We start from the raw sequence: 24898 nt of genomic DNA, 5'->3' as shown, positions 1-24898 counted from the left end.
GGGCAGAGTACTACTGTATGGGGCAGAGTACTACTGTGTGGGGCAGAGTACTACTGTGTGGGGCAGAGTACTACTGTTTGGGGCAGAGTACTACTGTGTGGGGCAGAGTACTACTGTGTGGGGCAGAGTACTACTGTATGGGGCAGAGTACTACTGTGTGGGGCAGAGTACTACTGTGTGGGGCAGAGTACTACTGTATGGGGCAGAGTACTACTGTGTGGGGCAGAGTACTACTGTATGGGGCAGAGTACTACTGTGTGGGGCAGAGTACTACTGTATGGGGCAGAGTACTACTGTGTGGGGCAGAGTACTACTGTATGGGGCAGAGTACTACTGTGTGGGGCAGAGTACTACTGTATGGGGCAGAGTACTACTGTGTGGGGCAGAGTACTACTGTGTGGGGCAGAGTACTACTGTGTGGGACAGAGTACTACTGTGTGGGACAGAGTACTACTGTGTGGGGCAGAGTACTACTGTATGGGGCAGAGTACTACTGTATGGGGCAGAGTACTACTGTGTGGGGCAGAGTACTACTGTATGGGGCAGAGTACTACTGTGTGGGGCAGAGTACTACTGTGTGGGACAGAGTACTACTGTGTGGGGCAGAGTACTACTGTGTGGGACAGAGTACTACTGTGTGGGGCAGAGTACTACTGTGTGGGGCAGAGTACTACTGTGTGGGACAGAGTACTACTGTATGGGGCAGAGTACTACTGTGTGGGACAGAGTACTACTGTGTGGGGCAGAGTACTACTGTGTGGGGCAGAGTACTACTGTGTGGGGCAGAGTACTACTGTGTGGGACAGAGTACTACTGTGTGGGACAGAGTACTACTGTGTGGGGCAGAGTACTACTGTGTGGGGCAGAGTACTACTGTGTGGGACAGAGTACTACTGTGTGGGGCAGAGTACTACTGTGTGGGGCAGAGTACTACTGTGTGGGACAGAGTACTACTGTGTGGGGCAGAGTACTACTGTGTGGGACAGAGTACTACTGTATGGGGCAGAGTACTACTGTGTGGGACAGAGTACTACTGTGTGGGGCAGAGTACTACTGTGTGGGGCAGAGTACTACTGTATGGGGCAGAGTACTACTGTGTGGGGCAGAGTACTACTGTGTGGGGCAGAGTACTACTGTATGGGGCAGAGTACTACTGTGTGGGGCAGAGTACTACTGTGTGGGGCAGAGTACTACTGTATGGGGCAGAGTACTACTGTATGGGGCAGAGTACTACTGTGTGGGGCAGAGTACTACTGTGTGGGGCAGAGTACTACTGTGTGGGGCAGAGTACTACTGTGTGGGGCAGAGTACTACTGTGTGGGGCAGAGTACTACTGTATGGGGCAGAGTACTACTGTATGGGGCAGAGTACTACTGTGTGGGGCAGAGTACTACTGTGTGGGACAGAGTACTACTGTGTGGGGCAGAGTACTACTGTGTGGGGCAGAGTACTACTGTATGGGGCAGAGTACTACTGTATGGGGCAGAGTACTACTGTGTGGGGCAGAGTACTACTGTGTGGGGCAGAGTACTACTGTGTGGGGCAGAGTACTACTGTATGGGGCAGAGCACTACTGTATGGGGCAGAGTACTACTGTATGGGGCAGAGTACTACTGTGTGGGGCAGAGTACTACTGTGTGGGACAGAGTACTACTGTGTGGGGCAGAGTACTACTGTGTGGGGCCGAGTACTACTGTGTGGGGCAGAGTACTACTGTGTGGGGCAGAGTACTACTGTGTGGGGCAGAGTACTACTGTGTGGGGCAGAGTACTACTGTATGGGGCAGAGTACTACTGTGTGGGGCAGAGTACTACTGTATGGGGCAGAGTACTATGTGAATAAAACAATACCTGAGAGAGACAAAACAGTCATGGTAGGCGAATGAAGGGCAAGATAGGTAAATTGTAGAGACAGGGCTCAATGGGAAAATCTTGTGCCCCCAAACTGTTCTTAATAAATGGATGGGCGAGTGTAAATGGTCGAGTCTTCCCTCAAGGGTCGGTCTTTGTCCCCCCAGCGATTCACAAGCCGACCTTTCCAAAGTTATGAAAGTACGAATGGAAAAAAACTGTAAGTTGCTATAAGAACATAGTTTGCAGGATTGATTTAAAAAGTGGCTGCTTGAGATCAACCCCCAAACAATTACAAATTAATGAAAAAACGCAGGAAAAGCAGAGTAGAGGCATCATCTACTGGAAGGAGGAAGAACGATTCAAGGAATCTGACAGAGACTTCGAGGATTACATTTCTCGATAACAGAGAACCACACATCAAGAGAAGATATAATCACTGCATGAAAAGTACTGCAGGATATAAGTAAGATAGAGAGTTATCATGTTCTTTAATATGGGAAGACCCAGGAGGAAGGCACACAGTATCTGGTCAGTCTGGATGATCAGAAACAGTGAGAAGAGGGAAAAAACAAGCTTTAAACACTCTCTGAGAAGTATGACCCACTCTAGTAGTAGTAGTAGTAGTAGTAGTAGTAGTAGTAGTAGTAGTAGTAGTAGTAGTAGTAGTAGTAGCAATAGCAGCAGCAGCAGCAGCAGCAGCAGCAGCAGCAGCAGCAGCAGCAGCAACAATAACAAAATAATAATAATAATAATAATAACAATAATAATAATAATAATAATAATAATTTTATTTAACTAACAGTAACAATAGAACAACAGCAATAATAAAAAAACAGTAATAATAATAATAATAATAATACAATGAAACTGAAGCATTAGCAAAGAGATGAACCGTAGAACTGAGCTATGACAAGATGTAAAGTTGGTCCTGAACATCCAATGTTGAGAAACTGTTTGATAGCCCAGGAGGACACTGGAGGACACTGCTGGTATACGAAGAAGGTCAACTTAAATCAGTGACCAAAAGTGACTGTACCACACCACCCACAGCAGTTGGAGGTCACACCCTCAGATAAATAGATAGATAGATAGATAGATAAAGACAGAGAGAGAGAGAGAGAGAGAGAGAGAGAGAGAGAGAGAGAGAGAGAGTAGTCAACCAGACGCCAGAATTTAACTCAGCAAGAGAGGGAGGAGCAGCACAGGAAAGGAATCCAGTCGCACTAGTCAGAATTTCTACACGATTGGATCCCACGGAGCAGACGCTTTAAAAGACAAACGAAGGCTATTACACACACGACCTCAACCCCTATTTTTTTGTGTTTGCTTATTGCGTTGACTGACGTCTTTTCAGATTTATGAGACGTTTATAATGAGCGGGACAAACGCACCTAGCGGGGAAAATATGGAAATCAAATCATTGTTGTCAAATCTGTGTGTGTGTGTGTGTGTGTGTGTGTGTGTGTGTGTGTGTGTGTGTGTGTGTGTGTGTGTGTGTGTGTGTGTGTGTGTGTGTGTGTAGCGGCTCCTGCACCTGTTTTATCCATCTATCTTTGTGTCTATTTAGAAGAGAAGAAATAGGTAGGAGCTCTTGAGTTCGTTTCACTTTCACCCGTCCCAAGTTCTCCTCTACTCCAAATCGCCTCTATAACATCCTCTTTCCCCTCATTTCCCAAGTTCATTTTCCCCACACCCCTCCATGTCCTCCAACCCCCTGTTCCTCACCCCCCAAGCCCCTATTCCAGCACTCAAACTCTTCTTTCCCAACAAGCCCCTCCACCACCCCCAATCCTTGACAACTTCTAAAAACTCGAGGATGTTGACAAATCATCCCCATATCACAAAAATTGCAACCCACGCCCCCCCTTTTCCCTCACACAAACACACACACACACACACACACACACACACACACACACACACACGGAAGAGATTTTTACACTCAAACAGAGAAGTTGAAGATTCGTGATTTCCTTTAATTACGAATCCTGAGGAGTGGTGGGAATGTGTGTGTGTGTGTGTGTGTGTGTGTGTGTGTGTGTGTGTGTGTGTGTGTGTGTGTGTGTGTGTGTGTGTGTGTGTGTGTGTGAATGCACTTGTGCGTGTATGCGTTTTAGTGTTCACCCTACCTGCCTTTCTCGCACTCGCGTTTATTTGCGTTTCCTTTATCCCCACCCTTCTAGTTTCCTCTTGTTCCCTCTCGCTTCTCCTTCCCTCTCTCTCCCTTCTTCCCTGCCACCTCCCACCCACTCCCCTCCCTCCTACATCTTTCCCCTTACGATTTAAGGGCTTAGGTCGTCTGCCATTAGAGAAAACTGGGCCAGGCGGCGTATTTGCATAGATGTGTCTGCCTGAGGGGAGACAGCTCGGGGAGACTAAAGGAACTGGGGAGACAAGGGGTGCACGCGGGTGCACTAAGTGGGAGAAAGCTAGAGAGGCTATGGGAGGAGCTGAAGACGCTATCGGAAGCGTTGTAGAAGAACTAGGAAGGCTATGATGAGCGTTTAGGTGGAGATGGGGTAGCCATAGGTAAATATGGGGTGGCTATAATGACAAGGTGGCTATGGGTGGAGATGGGGGTAGCTATAGGTGAATATGAGGTGGTTGTGAAGATGGGGGTGGTTATAGGTAAATATTGGGTTGCTGTAGGTGATCATGGAGTGTTTATAGGTGGAAATAGAGTGGCTTTGAGGTCAGCAATGATGATAGGGATGAGAATTTTCATAAAGGTTGTTTGAAGAAGAAATAAGAGTTTTGAAGGGAAGTTTGAAGAGGTAAACGGAGCTTTGAGGGAGAAGGGGAAAGAAAGGGTGAGGGAGAGCCTTCAAAAAGTGGTTTGAAGGGGTGAGGGGGGGGGAGATTTTGAAGGGTGAAAGTCATGTGTCAAATCAGGATATAATTTCTCCTCCTATGCCATGTGCCGCTACCTTCTTAATCAGTCTCCTGTGTGGAAACTATCACAGGTGTTACTGATGTCTAAATACTTGTGTACCGCATTCATTTTCTTGGATTACCGCCTCGGATGACTTTGTGAAAAGAGCTTAGTAAATTTATATGGCAAGAACGTCCCTTTAGTAAAACTGTGTTAAGAGCCATTGATCAAATCAAATCTTCCAAAGTGGCTTCGAATTGCTTCAGCAATTATAGATTCCATCAAATTTCCCACCATCGAGGTTAAATTGACTTTCCCACACCATGAAAGTAAAGTCCTCTTTCCTGCCATTTGCCATTTAGGCGGTACAATACCTGTTTAGAAAGAGCAAAAAGGCACAATACCGTGACTGGAACAATACACAAATAACCTGTTTGTAGTGATATATTGAAGAGACTGGCAGAAAGTCTGCTAAGTTCCTCTAAACATTCCTTTAGTACCCTAGAAAACAGCTCATCAAAGCCAGATGACTTGTTTGGCCTCAGTCTGTCCAGTTATTTGAAAATCATGTCACTGTGACTAAGACCCCAATGGAAATAAAGGACCCCAATGGAAATAAAGGACCCCAATGGAAATAAAGGACCCAATGGAAATAAAGGACCCAATGGAAATAAAGGACCCCAATGGAAATAAAGGACCCCAGTGGAAATAAAGGACCCAATGGAAATAAAGGACCCCAATGGAAATAAAGGACCCCATGGAAATAAAGGACCCCAATGGAAATAAAGGACCCCAATGGAATTAAAGGACCCCAATGGAAATAAGTCACTTTGTCTGATTTTTCTGGGCTATCCCTGGTTCTCTACACATATGCTCTGTATGATAATCTATGTAACTGTATTTGTGTATACCTGAATAAACTTACAGTATTTACTTAAGATATTACATCATTCGTTTTCGTCCTGACCTTCATAATTATTAATTTCTGTGACTTAGTTCGTATCCTCTTGTGTAAAAGCAGAGATGAAATAAGCGTTGAAAAAAGTACAAATTATATTTCGTTACTAGCAGTAAGTTGATATGAGTTACATTAGAGTCCATCTTTTCCCTAGTTATATTCCCTAGTTATATTCCCATATACCAGTAAGAAACCCTTATGAGCCTTTGGGACTGATCTTTGATTCCGTCGCGTCCCTGATTTTATATTTCCTTTTGGCCTTATTACCCTTTTTTTTATTTCTCTCTTAAGTTGCATATATTATTCAATAAGCTGATCCTCACCTCTTAATTCACCTGTAAATGCTTTCCTCTTCAGTCGAGAGAAAATTGTTTATCAATTTAAAGTGGTTTATGTTTGATCTAAATTCTAAGAAATATACGCAGCTGGGCCGGCTTGTACAATTCTTCGGAAAATGCTATACTGGGAACCCCGTATGGGCCAGTAGGCCTCCTGCAGTGTTCCTTTGTTTTGTTATCACCACTTTCTATCCGGCCTCACGATAATCCCAACCGGGTTACCCCAGTTCACACTACTAAAATAATTACGCAGTTCCATATAATTTACAGCGCGATAATTGGGGACCTTAACATTACCATTAAGATAATTACACGCGATATTGAAGACAATTTTAAAATTAAGGATATTTTTTTTATAAGTGAAGACAATTTTGTGGTGTTATTGAACTGTCTTTAAGACAAAAGTTGTTTTGAAAACAAATAATTATTCCATTTCTTCTTCGTTTATTAATTCCTCCTTTTTTTTTTTTTTTTTTTTTTTTTACTTAAATTCAAGATATGTTTCACTCTGCCAAAAAAATAAAGGTTGTGGGTGGGTTGAGTGGGTGGGTTGAGTGGGTGGGTTGAGTGGGTGGGTTGAGTGAGTGGGTTGAGTGGGTGGGTTGAGTGAGTGGGTTGAGTGGGTGGGTTGAGTGGGTGGGTTGAGTGGGTGGGTTGAGTGAGTGGGTTGAGTGAGTGGGTTGAGTGAGTTGAGTGAGTGGGTTGAGTGGGTGGGTTGAGTGAGTGTGTTGAGTGGGTGGGTTGAGTGGGTGGGTTGATGATACCCAACTTAATTATCAACTTGTGGGTATTTTATGCCATTTTCAACTCTGGGTGGTTTGATTAGGTGGGTTTAAAGCAAGGGTTGTTTATCGTCTTTATTTCTATCCATCATCTTTCTCAGTATCCTCTTTCTATTCATCTTTCTCATTACCCTCTAATTCTTTTCCAACTTCCTTAATATCTCCTTTCACATTACATTCTCGTGCTTCCCTTTTTATCATCTCTCCGTCTTCGTCCTCTTACTGCTGCTGCTGCAGTGTCCATCCTGAGATAGGTAGTCCCCCCCCCGCCACCCTCTTCGCCTAGCTCCCTGCAGGCGCCTGCAGCAGGGGTGGCAGGAGGCAGGCAGCACCACCTGTGTGGGAATGATGCCTCCTCACCTGATAACTGAGCCTGCCATCTCTCCGGCAGACAGGCAGACACCTAGTCAATGTGAAGCTATTTTTTCCAATTTCACCTCCTTTTCTGGCGCCTCCTGTCTGTGTCTATCTGGCTTGTTTCTGTCTATCTAACCTGTCTCCACGTCCTGTATCTCTCTCTCTCTCTCTCCCGGGGCTCCACTGTTACGACAAGCCACTGCATCGTATCTATGTTTATTGGTCCACCGTATGCATACACCACTGTGTGCGCGAATATATATATATATATATATATATATATATATATATATATATATATATATATATATATATAAATATATATATATATATATATATATATAATATATATATATATATATATATATATATATATATATATATATATATATATATATATATAATATATATATATATATATATATATATATATATATATATATATATATATATATATATATATAAATATATATATATATATATATATATATATATAAATATATATATATATATATATATATATATATATATATATATATAAATATATATATATATATATATATATATATATATATATATATAAATATATATATATATATATATATATATATAAATATATATATATATATATATATATATATATATATATATATATATATATATATATATATATATATATATATATATAAATATATATATATATATATATATATATATATATATATATATATATATATATAAATATATATATATATATATATATATATATATATATATATAAATATATATATATATATATATATATATATATATATATATATATATAAATATATATATATATATATATATATATATATATATATATAAATATATATATATATATATATATATATATATATATATATATATATATATATATATATATATATATATATATATATATATATACACACACACAGTTTTGTCACTAGATGGGGAAAAAAAGATACATAATATATAACTTAGCGCCACCTGCAGGAAGTAACTGTATAATGAGCCACTATAATGAATTTATTCCACATAAATTACACATTATACGATATTAAACTTTATATTGCGGCAAGAAACAGCGGCGGCGGCGGGCATGCGGGAGTAGACGTAACTACATCACGACGTCATCATGACGTCACTACTGCATCATACATAAATACAATAATCTTGTGATGGACAAGCATGTTAAATCTCAACAATCATGCTCAGAATTATTATATATATATATATATATATATATATATATATATATATATATATATATATATATATACATATATATATATGTCGTGCCGAATTTGTAAAACTGGTCAATTAGCAAGAACTCATTTAAAATTAAGTTCTTTCTAAAATTTTCTCTTATACGTTTAAAGATATATTTTTTTCATTAATGTTAATGCAAAAATTTATAATTTTGCATCAAAAGAATCTTAGATAACTTACCTAACCTTATTATAACAAGAGTAATTTATTTTAGCCTAACCCAACTAAATATATTTTAAATTTGTTTACAATAATTTAATAATAAACAAACACAGTGAAATATATTTTTTTCGTTAGGTTCAGAATGATTTTGGCGAAATTATTGCATACACAAATTTTCACTTGTCCTATATGGCAAGATGAACGTTGCTATTTAAGCCAAGATGGCAAGTTCTGCCTATTCGGCACGATATATATATATATATATATATATATATATATATATATATATATATATATATATATATATATATATATATATATATATACATATATATATATATATATATATGTCGTGGCGAATAGGTAATACTTGCGATTTTGGCCTAAATAGCAAGGCTCTTCTTGCCGAATAAGGCAAGCGAAAATTTGTGTATGTAATAATTTCGCAAAACTCATTTTGAACTTAACGAAAAATATATGTATCTCACTGTGTTTGTTTATTATTAAATTATTGAAAATTTATCTAAAATATATTTAGTTGGATTAGGCTAAATTGCGATTGTTATAAGGTTTGGTAAGTTTTCTAAGGTTCTTTTGGTACAAAATTCTTAATTTTTACATTAACATAAATAAAAAATATATTTTTAAAAGTATAAGAGAAAATTTTAGAAAAGACTTAATTTTAAATGAGCTCTTGCTAACTGATCAATTTTACCTATTCGGCACGACACCTGCCACCACTTATTATAACAAGCGCAATATAATTTAGCCTAATCCAACTAAATATATTTTAGATAAGTTTACAATAATTTAATAAGAAACAAACACAATGAAAGATATTTTTTTTTTCGTTAGGTTCAGAATGATTTTTCCAAAATCATTGCATGCACAAATTTTCGCTTGCCTTATTCGGCAAGAAAATCATTGCTATTTAAGCTAAAATCACAAGTTTTACCTATTCGGCACGACATTATATATATATATATATATATATATATATATATATATATATATATATATATATATATATATATATATATATATATATATATATATATATAGGTAGTAGGTTGGTAGACAGCAACCACCCAGGGAGGTACTACCGTCCTACCAAGTGAGTGTAAAACGAAGCCTGTGATTGTTTTACATGATGGTAGGATTGCTGATGTCTTTTGTCTGTCTCATAAATATGCAAGATTACAGGCATGTCTTGCTACTTCTACTTACACTTAGGTCACACTACACATACATGTACACATTTATTTATACACACTCATCTGAGTTTTCTTTGATTTTATCTTAATAGTTCTTGGTCTTATTAATTTTCCTTTTATATCCATGGGGAAGTGGAATAAGAATCTTTCCTCCGTAAGCCGTGCGTGTTGTAGGAGTCAACTAAAATGCCGGGAACAATGGGCTAGTAACCCCTTTTCCTGTAAAGATTACTAAAAAGAATAAGAAGAAGAAAATTGTCAAAGTGGGAAGTCTGAATGTGCGTGGATGTTGTGCAGATGATAAGAAAGAGATGATTGTGGATGTTATGAATGAGAAAAAGCTGGATGTCCTGGCTTTAAGTGAAACAAAGCTGAAGGGGGTGGGAGAGTTTCAGTGGAGAGGAATAAATGGGATTAGGTCAGGGGTTTCAAATAGAGTTAGAGCTAAAGAAGGAGTAGCAATAATGTTGAAGGATAAGCTATGGCAGGAAAAGAGGGACTATAAATGTATTAATTCAAGGATTATGTGGAGCAAAATAAAGATTGGATGTGAAAAGTGGGTTATAATAAGCGTGTATGCACCTGGAGAAGAGAGAAGTGTAGAGGAGAGAGAGAGATTTTGGGAAATGTTGAGTGAATGCGTGGGGAGTTTTGAATCAAGTGTGAGAGTAATGGTGGTTGGGGATTTTAATGCTAAAGTGGGTAAAAATGTTATGGAGGGAGTAGTAGGTAAATTTGGGGTGCCAGGGGTAAATGTAAATGGGGAGCCTTTAATTGGGCTATGTGTAGAAAGAAATTTGGTAATAAGTAATACATATTTTATGAAAAAGAGGATAAATAAATATACAAGGTATGATGTAGCACGTAATGAAAGTAGTTTATTAGATTATGTATTGGTGGATAAAAGGTTGATGGGTAGGCTCCAGGATGTACATGTTTATAGAGGGGCAACTGATATATCGGATCATTATTTAGTTGTAGCTACAGTTAGAGTAAGAGGTAGATGGGAAAAGAGGAAGGTGGCAACAACAAGTAAGAGGGAGGTGAAAGTGTATAAACTAAGGGAGGAGGAAGTTCGGGTGAGATATAAGCGACTATTGGCAGAAAGGTGGGCTAGTGCAAAGATGAGTAGTGGGGGGGTTGAAGAGGGTTGGAATAGTTTTAAAAATGCAGTATTAGAATGTGGGGCAGAAGTTTGTGGTTATAGGAGGGTGGGGGCAGGAGGAAAGAGGAGTGATTGGTGGAATGATGAAGTAAAGGGTGTGATAAAAGAGAAAAAGGTAGCTTATGAGAGGTTTTTACAAAGCAGAAGTGTTATAAGAAGAGCAGAGTATATGGAGAGTAAAAGAAAGGTAAAGAGAGTGGTGAGAGAGTGCAAAAGGAGAGCAGATGATAGAGTGGGAGAGGCACTGTCAAGAAATTTTAATGAAAATAAGAAAAAATTTTGGAGCGAGTTAAACAAGTTAAGAAAGCCTAGGGAAAATATGGATTTGTCAGTTAAAAACAGAGTAGGGGAGTTAGTAGATGGGGAGATGGAGGTATTGGGTAGATGGCGAGAATATTTTGAGGAACTTTTAAATGTTAAGGAAGAAACAGAGGCAGTAATTTCATGCACTGGTCAGGGAGGTATACCATCTTTTAGGAGTGAAGAAGAGCAGAATGTAAGTGTGGGGGAGGTACGTGAGGCATTACGTAAAATGAAAGGGGGTAAAGCAGCTGGAACTGATGGGATCATGACAGAAATGTTAAAAGCAGGGGGGGATATAGTGTTGGAGTGGTTGGTACTTTTGTTTAATAAATGTATGAAAGAGGGGAAGGTACCTAGGGATTGGCAGAGAGCATGTATAGTCCCTTTATATAAAGGGAAAGGGGACAAAAGAGACTGTAAAAATTACAGAGGAATAAGCTTACTGAGTATACCAGGAAAAGTGTACGGTAGGGTTATAATTGAAAGAATTAGAGGTAAGACAGAATGTAGGATTGCGGATGAGCAAGGAGGTTTTAGAGTGGGTAGGGGATGTGTAGATCAGGTGTTTACATTGAAGCATATATGTGAACAGTATTTAGATAAAGATAGGGAGGTTTTTATTGCATTTATGGATTTAGAAAAGGCATATGATAGAGTGGATAGAGGAGCAATGTGGCAGATGTTGCAAGTATATGGAATAGGTGGTAAGTTATTAAATGCTGTAAAGAGTTTTTATGAGGATAGTGAGGCTCAGGTTAGGGTGTGTAGAAGAGAGGGAGACTACTTCCCGGTAAAAGTAGGTCTTAGACAGGGATGTGTAATGTCACCATGGTTGTTTAATATATTTATAGATGGGGTTGTAAAGGAAGTAAATGCTAGGGTGTTTGGGAGAGGGGTGGGATTAAATTATGGGGAATCAAATTCAAAATGGGAATTGACACAGTTACTTTTTGCTGATGATACTGTGCTTATGGGAGATTCTAAAGAAAAATTGCAAAGGTTAGTGGATGAGTTTGGGAATGTGTGTAAAGGTAGAAAGTTGAAAGTGAACATAGAAAAGAGTAAGGTGATGAGGGTGTCAAATGATTTAGATAAAGAAAAATTGGATATCAAATTGGGGAGGAGGAGTATGGAAGAAGTGAATGTTTTCAGATACTTGGGAGTTGACGTGTCGGCGGATGGATTTATGAAGGATGAGGTTAATCATAGAATTGATGAGGGAAAAAAGGTGAGTGGTGCGTTGAGGTATATGTGGAGTCAAAAAACGTTATCTATGGAGGCAAAGAAGGGAATGTATGAAAGTATAGTAGTACCAACACTCTTATATGGGTGTGAAGCTTGGGTGGTAAATGCAGCAGCAAGGAGACGGTTGGAGGCAGCGGAGATGTCCTGTCTAAGGGCAATGTGTGGTGTAAATATTATGCAAAAAATTCGGAGTGTGGAAATTAGGAGAAGGTGTGGAGTTAATAAAAGTATTAGTCAGAGGGCAGAAGAGGGGTTGTTGAGGTGGTTTGGTCATTTAGAGAGAATGGATCACAGTAGAATGACATGGAAAGCATATAAATCTATAGGGGAAGGAAGGCGGGGTAGGGGTCGTCCTCGAAAGGGTTGGAGAGAGGGGGTAAAGGAGGTTTTGTGGGTAAGGGGCTTGGATTTCCAGCAAGCGTGCGTGAGCGTGTTAGATAGGAGTGAATGGAGACGAATGGTACTTGGGACCTGACGATCTGTTGGAGTGTGAGCAGGGTAATATTTAGTGAAGGGATTCAGGGAAACCGGTTATTTTCATATAGTCGGACTTGAGTCCTGGAAATGGGAAGTACAATGCCTGCACTTTAAAGGAGGGGTTTGGGATATTGGCAGTTTGGAGGGATATGTTGTGTATCTTTATATGTGTATGCTTCTAGACTGTTGTATTCTGAGCACCTCTGCAAAAACAGTGATAATGTGCGAGTGCGGTGAAAGTGTTGAATGATGATGAAAGTATTTTCTTTTTGGGGATTTTCTTTCTTTTTTGGGTCACCCTGCCTCGGTGGGAGACGGCCCACTTTTTTAAAAAAAAAAAAAAAAAAAAAAAAAAAAAATATATATATATATATATATATATATATAATATATATATAACATATATAACATAAATAACATCAATTGTGAATGTATCTGAAAGTTTAATTTTACTTTCATGAATAAAATTTAGAAAAATTAACATTAATTTTTGTAGCTCTGAAATGTGTATTTAAATGTTTATACAACCTGGGTAAAATTCCCAAGGCCAATGTTATTATATTCCCCTAGAAGCTCTAAACCCGTAGGGGTCACAAGTCGCCTGGGAAATTGGAGGTAATAAGGATGGATCAAAGGGGATATATATATATATATATATATATATATATATATATATATATATATATATATATATATATATATATATATATATATTGAAACAGTGTTATTCTACATGCAAATTGACTTGAAAAAATCTGGCCATAGGATCTAAGGGCGAGACGTGTGTTCACTAGCACAATTCTTACGGCATATTTAGTTACTGCAAGTAACAGATATCTCGACCTTCATGGCTTATGGCAACTGAATGTGGTATTGCACTGTCTCGCCCTCACAGGTGTAATTCCTATGGCTACCACATAAATATTTCTTGGCCAGTGTCACTGGCACTCTCACAGTGCCAATGATCTTGAATGGCAGTGTGAGTTACCTGCATTATAGTTAACCTGCTGGACTATTGTACTATCATTAAACAGTAGTACTATTGTGACACTGGAGGTACTAACCTGGCCCCAGATAGATGGGAACATTTGGAAGGCCTGTGAGGGGACCAAGAAGCAAAAAACATTCCAATGAGATAAGGGATTAAGGGTTAATTTAGCGAGTCATTATGGGTTTATTAGTGAGTCTAAGCGGGTGTCTGGTCTGGTTGAACAGCGTCTGTAATGGTCTGTCTAACTGCATGTCTGTGAGCGGAACGTTAGTAAAATGTGTCTGGATGGGCAGTGTCTGTGACGATGAGTCAGTCTAGTTAGTGTTCTGTTTGGATTAACAGTGTCTGGATGAGCAATGTCTGTGAGAGACTGTTAGTTGAGTGCCTCAGTCAGCAGTGTTTATGGCAGACGTGTCCATGCGATATCTGAGCGATATGTGAGCGTTATTTGAGAGATATTAGAGAGATATTTGAACGGTATTTCAACGGTATTTGAGAGAGATTTGAGATATATTTGAGAGATATTTGAGCGGTATTTGAACGGTATTTGAGGGATATTTGAGCGATATTTCAGAGAGATTTGAAAAATATCGCTATTGGCTTTAGGAAGAAATCCAAATATTTTTCCCTCGAAGCCTTTTTATCCACTTCTCTGAGGCTCTGGGCCCGCAGTATATATATATTTCAGAAAAAATCTGGTTAAAAGCCTTAAAATAACCCAAAGTCAGTCCTAAAATTGAGATTATTAGAAAGACTGGATTAGATTTTGACATTTGCTCAAAAAAAATCTAACAGAAGTTAGTGTCATTTAACGTCAGGTAGCAACTTAACGCAGGTTAAATGTCTTTTAACACGGTTTTTAACGCGCGCGCACACAAGAGGAATTTAATTTAGACTGGAGTCAATCAATTATTCTTAGAGGTGGAATATTAATGTCGCTCTGAAAACTATAGTGTAGGAAGAAAGAAAAACATTATTCTGTAAAAACTTTTATTGGGACAACGTTTCGCTCAGAGTAGAGCTTTATCACCGATTGATAAACCTCAACACAGAGCAAAACGTTCTCCTAATAAAACCTATTCCTGCAACTTGTGTTGTTTTTCCTTCCCGTGAATTCTAGCTAACCGCAGGTCACTTTTAGACAGGTCACATTAAAACACAGATCACTTTTAGACAGGTCACATTAAAACACAGATCACTTTTAGACAGGTCACATTAAAACACAGATCACTTTTAGACAGGTCACATTAAAACACAGATCACTTTTAGACAGGCCACACTAAAACACAGATCACTTTTAGACAGGTCACATTAATTTATACATAAGCCACACCCGCATAATCTACCTCACCCTCAATTCACCTCGGGTCACTGTCATGAAGCTGAATCAACACGGGTCACGGGTAATTTAACCTAGGTCACGGGTAAATTAACTCCTACGAGCGGTCAATTAGCACAGGTCAAAGCCATTTCAAGCATCAATGTCCTCTGGATAAGGCTGGCGAGGTATGTAAGGCTTAATCACCACTGTTAAAATCAAGGTTTTTGTATATCAAGTCTACTGGGAAAAGTCCTTTAGTGTTCTTTATGACATCATAAGAAAACGTGTCAAAATAATAATAATAATAATAATAATAATAATAATAATAATAATAATAATAATAATAATAATAATACAAATTAATAATAATAATAATAAGGGTGTCGAGAGCAAGCTAGGTGCAAGGAAAGTGTGCCACGTGCTCGCTAGGCATTTAGATCAAAACTGCCTGTGTGTGTGTGTGTGTGTGTGTGTGTGTGTGTGTGTGTGTGTGTGTGTTATTGATCAATGCGCATATTAGATGTTTGCTAGGCGTTCCTAAGGATCTAGTTGAGTCAGTTTGATGTTAGTTGTGAACACAGTGCGTTCGATGTTAATTAGGCGCCGTGGTTAAAATCAAATTGCAGTTGATATTAGTTACGTAGCTGTACATGCAAATCATCCACGTCTTGAAATGCGACTCGCACTCATTACGAGCTACGAAAAGGCGATTTACGCGATGTAACGCAAAGCGAAGAAAGCCGAGAATCGTCTCTGATCTCCATCACGGACACCAGCGAGCAGAATCGGTAAAATTTTCACCTGGCCGGACCTCTGAACTGCCTCTCGCTCGACAACCTTCGTCTTCACCAGACCTAAAAGTTATCACCGTGACAACTGTTACGTAACAACTTTGTCACGGATGTCAATTAGACTGTTAGGTCCTCAACTCCATAAACACACACACACGCACACACACACACACACACATACATACACATTTGCAACTCCATATTGCTGAAACGTTTCGCCCGCCCAACGGGCTTCTTCAGCCGAATACAGGTGAATACAACGTTGGAAGAAGTACTAGCACAGGAGGTCCCCGCTTTACAGCGCTTTGTTTTACGGCATTTCGCTAATACAGCGGTTTTCAATTACACCCATTTTTCATTTATTCAGACTTCCTATAATAAATATATTCACCACTCAGTATAAGCTAAGGTTGCAAATATTTTAAGTAATGTGTATACTGCTTATGCAATTTTTTTATGTCTGGTTCTATTGCTCGCTTAATATATAATAGGCTGTTTCACTTTACAGCAATTTTAAATTTACAGAGGTAGCCTGCTGTATAAGCGAGGCCCTCCTGTAGTAGTCCTGACGTGATTAATGACACAAGATTACCCAAGAAGGTAACCCAATGTGATTCATTTCCACTGAGATTTTGGGGTTCTCACCTAGAATCGAACCACAACAGCCGGTTAATACTAGTAGGTGCCGATTTACCGCTAGGCGAGTAAGGGTAACAAATATTTGGATTATTCTTATTATTCTTATGGTGGAGCGCTAAGCCTTTAGAGATTATACAGAGCCTGTGGGGGAGGTGGAAGGCATTCAGGGACCTGAAGCACAGATCCTATTCCCTAGAGCAAGAGCCCCTCATCAGCGTCTAGGAACCTTCCTTGAGGGGCAAGTGTTAGGAGGCTTGCCTATACGTCACTCCTCGCCCAGGATTGAACTCGGGTCCTCTGCTTGTTAACCGAGCGCGCTACCATGGGTCTACAGCTGTAGAAAGCTGCACTTGTAGTGCTCAGTGTTGTTCCTCATCATCGTTTCCAGTATTTCTTCTCGCATGGTATGTAAACTTGGAGACCACGCAAGCTTAATTTGGCACAGAGACAGCAAAACAGGCCTTCTGAACAACGTTTCGCCTAAGCTCTATCAAGCGTAATGACGCTGTTTTGGGGAGAAACTTCGTTGTATTAAAGGTTTATTTTGATATGTTTCCTTGACTCGTATTTCCAGCACTCTGTCCACCAGTGTTTTAAATAGGAAGAAGTTCTTCGTGTTTGGAATTGTTGTGTTTTACCCAATGATCGTTATACCAAAAGAGGAGCTGACCACACACACACACACACACACACACACACACACACACACACACACACACACACATACACACACACACACATGACTACACAGATCACACACGTCGCTACAAACCTCCCCCCCCCCCACTCCTTACTTACAAAACCACGCACATCCCTACAAAACCTCTCACATCACGTCAGAATCTTACACATCACTTCAGAACCCTCACATATCACTTTAGAATCTCACACATCACTTCAGAACTCTCACACATCACTTCAGAATATCACACATCACTTCAGAACCCTCATACATCACTCCAGAACCCTCACACATCACTTCAGAACCTCATACATCAGTTCAGAACCTCACACATTACTTCAGAATCTCACACATCACTTCAGAACCTCACACATCACTTCAGAACCTCACACATCACTTCAGAACCTCTTACATCACTTCAGAACCTCATACATCACTTTAAAAAACTCACACATCACTTCAGAACCTCACCCATCACTAGTCTGAATTAAAATCCAATCGACTGGAAGCAGGTTATACCTTAATGCTTTAATTCGTAAAATAGGTATTAATATACACGTACCCTGCTAGTAGGTATTAATATACACGTACCCTGCTAGTAGGTATTAATATACACGTACCCTGCTAGTAGGTATTAATATACACGTACCCTGCTAGTAGGTATTAATATACACGTACCCTACTAGTAGGTATTAATATGCACGTACCCTGCTAGTAGGTATTAATATACACGTACCCTGCTAGTAGGTATTAATATACACGTACCCTGCTAGTAGGTATTAATATACACGTACCCTGCTAGTAGGTATTAATATACACGTACCCTGCTAGGTATTAATATGCACGTACCCTGCTAGTAGGGAGCTGAACCTGAGAATTACCTGCTGGAATAAGATAGCAGAACTTACAGCCCCAATGTTTCAGACAACGAAATATAGGAAAACTATATAGATGACGGTGATAAGCGAGAAAGCACAAAAATTGCAAGGAGATATATGAGATTGAGTTTAGTCCAACAAATGAAACTGGGGGAGATAAAGCGAACTCTTTTATATATTATATATTTTTTTTTTGCGTTCGGCATTCCAAATATAATAGAGAGAGGTGTTGCCCGCCCCGCTGAGCTCAGCTAGCGCTGAGGTAGGATCACAAACAGCCTGATTAGAGGGAAGGAACTAGTCGGTAACATTAGGGAGTGAGTCTCCCGTAGCTCGATGGCTAGCGCATTCAGCTCACATTCAGAGGTCCGGAGTTCGAATCTCCTCCGGTACGGCTGGAAACATTAGGAACGTGTTTCCATAAGACCCCCTGCTGTCCCTGTACCTGTTCACCCATCAGTTTAAAATGGGTACCTGGGTGTTAGTGGCCTGGTGGGGGTCGCATCCTGGGACAAAACTATCCTAATTTGCCAGGAGTGCTCAGCATTACAAGCTGTATGCAAGCCTGTAAAACCTTGTACGTGTTTTTGTAGTAAATAAATATATGTATTATTATTATGATTATTATTATTAATAATATTATTATTAACCTACATGGCCTCTGGGACCCACATCCAGGATAATTCTCACCATTTTATTCTGAGTGACTTTTACTCTATCTTCCATTTGCTTTTCTGTTAAAGAAAGTAGCATAGTCCTGCGATTATTATAATCATGGGGAGCGCTAAACCCGTAGGATTATACAGCGCATGTGGGGGGGGGATGGAAGGTATTCAGTCTCAATTCAGGGAACTGGAACACAGATCCAGTTCCCTAGATCAAGAGGTTCTCACCAGCGTCAAGGAACCTCCCTTGACGGGTGGAGTCCTACCAGCCTGACTTTCTCTTTTTCTTACTACACTGTTCACTATCAATTCTCCTGAGATGCTATGGTCAAAACGAATGAGCTAAGCGTTATTTAATGTCCCTGAGAGCTATGCCCCTGAGAGCTATGCCCCTGGGAGCTATGCTAGGGGCAGCCCAGGTTCAACTAACACCATCAGGTGAACTTAGCACCCGACCAGTACTCTTCAGAACATTCTATTTATTTAGCGCTGCAAATGACGTGCTTTCAACAACAGTCAATAGAAGATCAAGCTTTAAGAGGACAACGTTTCGGTCTATGTAGTGATAGGACTCTACACAGAGTGAAGAGGTGTGTCTCAGTATAAAGTCATTATGATGTAATCAGTCCATCAATCTTGATGGACTGATTACATCGACTCCAGGCTGAGGGACTGATTCCTCAAACTCCTTTCGATCTTCACCATTCTACTTTGTATACGACCGATAAAGCCACTGTTTGGCGAAACGTTTCATCGATAAAGATACTTAAGTGTTGCACATGTGTCTAATTTATCAACTTGTCGGTTCTCTGAACCATTTAACTACACTGCCATCACTGTAAACTCGCGGTTCAACCTCACGGTACTCCCGTCCTAACTTTTATACATAAAAAGACGTCCCTAGTTGGGCGAATCTCATCTCACCCAACACAGTGAATTGGTTGGAACTATTGTTTCGCTAGTTTTAGCACTTAACAAGAGAAAGGAGCAACCCAGAAGGCCTACTGGCTCATGATAGGCAGGACCAAGTCACACCTACTTAAGAAGGAGCAGATTCCAAACACTTGCGTGTCTGGAGGCTCGGATGCTCTCTGTTCCGTGAGTACACAATGTAATAAGAGACAGAGGGCTCTGTGTGAGAGCTCTTTGTGTGAGAACTCTTTGTGTGAGAGCTAATGACTGACAAGTATGTCCCAAGTCAAACTCCAGCAATAACTGTTAAAAGAAGGAAGTGGAAACATAAACACATATGCAGTTTAATGTGATCCTTTATTGATCCTTTATGTTTCCATTGTGGTGGTATTTTATACCATTTATTTTCAACAGAAGGCAGCACCCAGCAACAACTATGAAAGGAAGGCAGCACCCAGCAACAACTATGAAAGGAAGGCAGCACCCAGCAACAACTATGAAAGGAAGGCAGCACCCAGCAACAACTATGAAAGGAAGGCAGCACCCAGCAACAACTGTGAAAGGAAGGCAGCACCCAGCAACAACTGTGAAAGGAAGGCAGCACCCAGCAACAACTGTGAAAGGAAGGCAACACCCAGCAACAACTGTGAAAGGAAGGCAGCACCCAGCAACAACTGTGAAAGGAAGGCAGCACCCAGCAACAACTGTGAAAGGAAGGCAGCACCCAGCAACAACTGTGAAAGGAAGGCAGCACCCAGCAACAACTGTGAAAGGAAGGCAGCACCCAGCAACAACTGTGAAAGGAAGGCAGCACCCAGCAACAACTGTGAAAGGAAGGCAGCACCCAGCAACAACTGTGAAAGGAAGGCAGCACCCAGCAACAACTGTGAAAGGAAGGCAGCACCCAGCAACAACTGTGAAAGGAAGGCAGCACCCAGCAACAAGTATGAAAGGAAGGCAGCACCCAGCAACAACTGTGGAAGGAAGGCAGCACCCAGCAACAAGTATGAAAGGAAGGCAGCACCCAGCAACAAGTATGAAAGGAAGGCAGCACCCAGCAACAAGTATGAAAGGAAGGCAGCACCCAGCAACAAGTATGAAAGGAAGGCAGCACCCAGCAACAACTATGAAAGGAAGGCAGCACCCAGCAACAAGTATGAAAGGAAGGCAGCACCCAGCAACAAGTATGAAAGGAAGGCAGCACCCAGCAACAAGTATGAAAGGAAGGCAGCACCCAGCAACAACTATGAAAGGAAGGCAGCACCCAGCAACAACTATGAAAGGAAGGCAGCACCCAGCAACAACTATGAAAGGAAGGCAGCACCCAGCAACAACTATGAAAGGAAGGCAGCACCCAGCAACAACTATGAAAGGAAGGCAGCACCCAGCAACAAGTATGAAAGGAAGGCAGCACCCAGCAACAACTGTGAAAGGAAGGCAGCACCCAGCAACAACTGTGAAAGGAAGGCAGCACCCAGCAACAACTGTGAAAGGAAGGCAGCACCCAGCAACAACTGTGAAAGGAAGGCAGCACCCAGCAACAACTGTGAAAGGAAGGCAGCACCCAGCAACAACTGTGAAAGGAAGGCAGCACCCAGCAACAACTGTGAAAGGAAGGCAGCACCCAGCAACAACTGTGAAAGGAAGGCAGCACCCAGCAACAACTGTGAAAGGAAGGCAGCACCCAGCAACAACTATGAAAGGAAGGCAGCACCCAGCAACAACTGTGAAAGGAAGGCAGCACCCAGCAACAACTATGAAAGGAAGGCAGCACCCAGCAACAACTATGAAAGGAAGGCAGCACCCAGCAACAACTATGAAAGGAAGGCAGCACCCAGCAACAACTGTGAAAGGAAGGCAGCACCCAGCAACAACTGTGAAAGGAAGGCAGCACCCAGCAACAACTGTGAAAGGAAGGCAGCACCCAGCAACAACTGTGAAAGGAAGGCAGCACCCAGCAACAACTGTGAAAGGAAGGCAGCACCCAGCAACAACTGTGAAAGGAAGGCAGCACCCATCAACAACTGTGAAAGGAAGGCAGCACCCAGCAACAACTGTGAAAGGAAGGCAGCACCCAGTAACAACTGTGAAAGGAAGGCAGCACCCAACAACAACTGTGAAAGGAAGGCAGCACCCAGCAACAACTGTGAAAGGAAGGCAGCACCCAGCAACAACTGTGAAAGGAAGGCAGCACCCAGCAACAACTGTGAAAGGAAGGCAGCACCCAGCAACAACTGTGAAAGGAAGGCAGCACCCAGCAACAACTATAAAAGGAAGGCAGCACCCAGCAACAACTATGAAAGGAAAGTAGCACTCAGCAAGAACTGTGAAAGGAAGGCAGCACCCAGCAACAACTATGAAAGGAAGGCAGCACCCAGCAACAACTGTGAAAGGAAGGCAGCACCCAGCAACAACTATGAAAGGAAGGCAGCACCCAGCAACAACTATGAAAGGAAAGTAGCACCCAGCAACAACTATGAAAGGAAAGTAGCACCCAGCAACAACTGTGAAAGGAAGGCAGCACCCAGCAACAACTATAAAAGGAAGGCAGCACCCAGCAACAACTATGAAAGGAAAGTAGCACCCAGCAACAACTATGAAAGGAAAGTAGCACCCAGCAACAACTGTAAAAGGAAGGCAGCACCCAGCAACAACTATGAAAGGAAAGTAGCACCCAGCAACAACTATGAAAGGAAGGCAGCACCCAGCAACAACTATGAAAGGAAGGCAGCACCCAGCAACAACTACGAAAGGAAGGCAGCACCCAGCAACAAGTATGAAAAGAAGGCAGCACCCAGCAACAATTATGAAAGGAAGGCAGCACCCAGCAACAATTATGAAAGGAAGGCAGCACCCAGCAACAACTATGAAAGGAAGGCAGCACCCAGCAACAACTATGAAAGGAAGGCAGCACCCAGCAACAAGTATGAAAGGAAGGCAGCACCCAGCAACAAGTATGAAAGGAAGGCAGCACCCAGCAACAACTATGAAAGGAAGGCAGCACCCAGCAACAAGTATGAAAGGAAGGCAGCACCCAGCAACAAGTATGAAAGGAAGGCAGCACCCAGCAACAAGTATGAAAGGAAGGCAGCACCCAGCAACAACTATGAAAGGAAGGCAGCACCCAGCAACAACTATGAAAGGAAGGCAGCACCCAGCAACAACTATGAAAGGAAGGCAGCACCCAGCAACAACTATGAAAGGAAGGCAGCACCCAGCAACAACTATGAAAGGAAGGCAGCACCCAGCAACAACTATGAAAGGAAGGCAGCACCCAGCAACAAGTATGAAAGGAAGGCAGCACCCAGCAACAACTGTGAAAGGAAGGCAGCACCCAGCAACAACTGTGAAAGGAAGGCAGCACCCAGCAACAACTGTGAAAGGAAGGCAGCACCCAGCAACAACTGTGAAAGGAAGGCAGCACCCAGCAACAACTGTGAAAGGAAGGCAGCACCCAGCAACAACTGTGAAAGGAAGGCAGCACCCAGCAACAACTGTGAAAGGAAGGCAGCACCCAGCAACAACTGTGAAAGGAAGGCAGCACCCAGCAACAACTGTGAAAGGCAGCACCCAGCAACAACTATGAAAAGAAGGCAGCACCCAGCAACAACTGTGAAAGGAAGGCAGCACCCAGCAACAACTATGAAAGGAAGGCAGCACCCAGCAACAACTATGAAAGGAAGGCAGCACCCAGCAACAACTATGAAAGGAAGGCAGCACCCAGCAACAACTGTGAAAGGAAGGCAGCACCCAGCAACAACTGTGAAAGGAAGGCAGCACCCAGCAACAACTGTGAAAGGAAGGCAGCACCCAGCAACAACTGTGAAAGGAAGGCAGCACCCAGCAACAACTGTGAAAGGAAGGCAGCACCCATCAACAACTGTGAAAGGAAGGCAGCACCCAGCAACAACTGTGAAAGGAAGGCAGCACCCAGTAACAACTGTGAAAGGAAGGCAGCACCCAACAACTGTGAAAGGAAGGCAGCACCCAGCAACAACTGTGAAAGGAAGGCAGCACCCAGCAACAACTGTGAAAGGAAGGCAGCACCCAGCAACAACTGTGAAAGGAAGGCAGCACCCAGCAACAACTGTGAAAGGAAGGCAGCACCCAGCAACAACTATAAAAGGAAGGCAGCACCCAGCAACAACTATGAAAGGAAAGTAGCACTCAGCAAGAACTGTGAAAGGAAGGCAGCACCCAGCAACAACTATGAAAGGAAGGCAGCACCCAGCAACAACTGTGAAAGGAAGGCAGCACCCAGCAACAACTATGAAAGGAAGGCAGCACCCAGCAACAACTATGAAAGGAAAGTAGCACCCAGCAACAACTATGAAAGGAAAGTAGCACCCAGCAACAACTGTGAAAGGAAGGCAGCACCCAGCAACAACTATAAAAGGAAGGCAGCACCCAGCAACAACTATGAAAGGAAAGTAGCACCCAGCAACAACTATGAAAGGAAAGTAGCACCCAGCAACAACTGTGAAAGGAAGGCAGCACCCAGCAACAACTATAAAAGGAAGGCAGCACCCAGCAACAACTATGAAAGGAAAGTAGCACCCAGCAACAACTATGAAAGGAAGGCAGCACCCAGCAACAACTATGAAAGGAAGGCAGCACCCAGCAACAACTACGAAAGGAAGGCAGCACCCAGCAACAAGTATGAAAAGAAGGCAGCACCCAGCAACAATTATGAAAGGAAGGCAGCACCCAGCAACAATTATGAAAGGAAGGCAGCACCCAGCAACAACTATGAAAGGAAGGCAGCACCCAGCAACAACTATGAAAAGAAGGCAGCACCCAGCAACAAGTATGAAAGGAAGGCAGCACCCAGCAACAACTATGAAAGGAAGGTAGCACCCAGCAACAACTATGAAAAGAAGGCAGCACCCAGCAACAAGTATGAAAGGAAGGCAGCACTGAGCAACAAGTATGAAAGGAAGGCAGCCCTGAGCAACAACTATGAAAGGAAGGCAGCACCCAGCAACAACTATGAATGGAAG

At 41.5% G+C, this 24898-nt stretch overlaps 1 protein-coding gene across 6 annotated transcripts in view; it reads right to left on the bottom strand.

The window, feature by feature from the left end:
- Positions 1–24898, bottom strand: part of dati (datilografo) — a 1344633-nt gene that overhangs the window by 219724 nt on the left and 1100011 nt on the right. For 4 of the 6 annotated variants that reach the window (XM_053784635.2, XM_053784634.2, XM_053784638.2 and 1 more), the window contains exon 5: positions 14084–14116. The exons of the other annotated variants lie outside the window; for them this stretch is intronic. In XM_053784635.2, coding sequence (XP_053640610.1) covers positions 14084–14116 — 33 coding nt within the window. The remainder of the gene's footprint in view (positions 1–14083; positions 14117–24898) is intronic. 6 annotated transcript variants of the gene reach the window in all.

This window comes from Cherax quadricarinatus, chromosome 60, assembly GCF_038502225.1.
Source record: "Cherax quadricarinatus isolate ZL_2023a chromosome 60, ASM3850222v1, whole genome shotgun sequence".
NCBI classification, from domain to species: Eukaryota; Metazoa; Arthropoda; class Malacostraca; order Decapoda; family Parastacidae; genus Cherax; species Cherax quadricarinatus.
The sequence above is the reverse complement of the archived record's forward strand: the minus strand, read 5'-3'. Positions and strand labels throughout refer to the sequence as shown.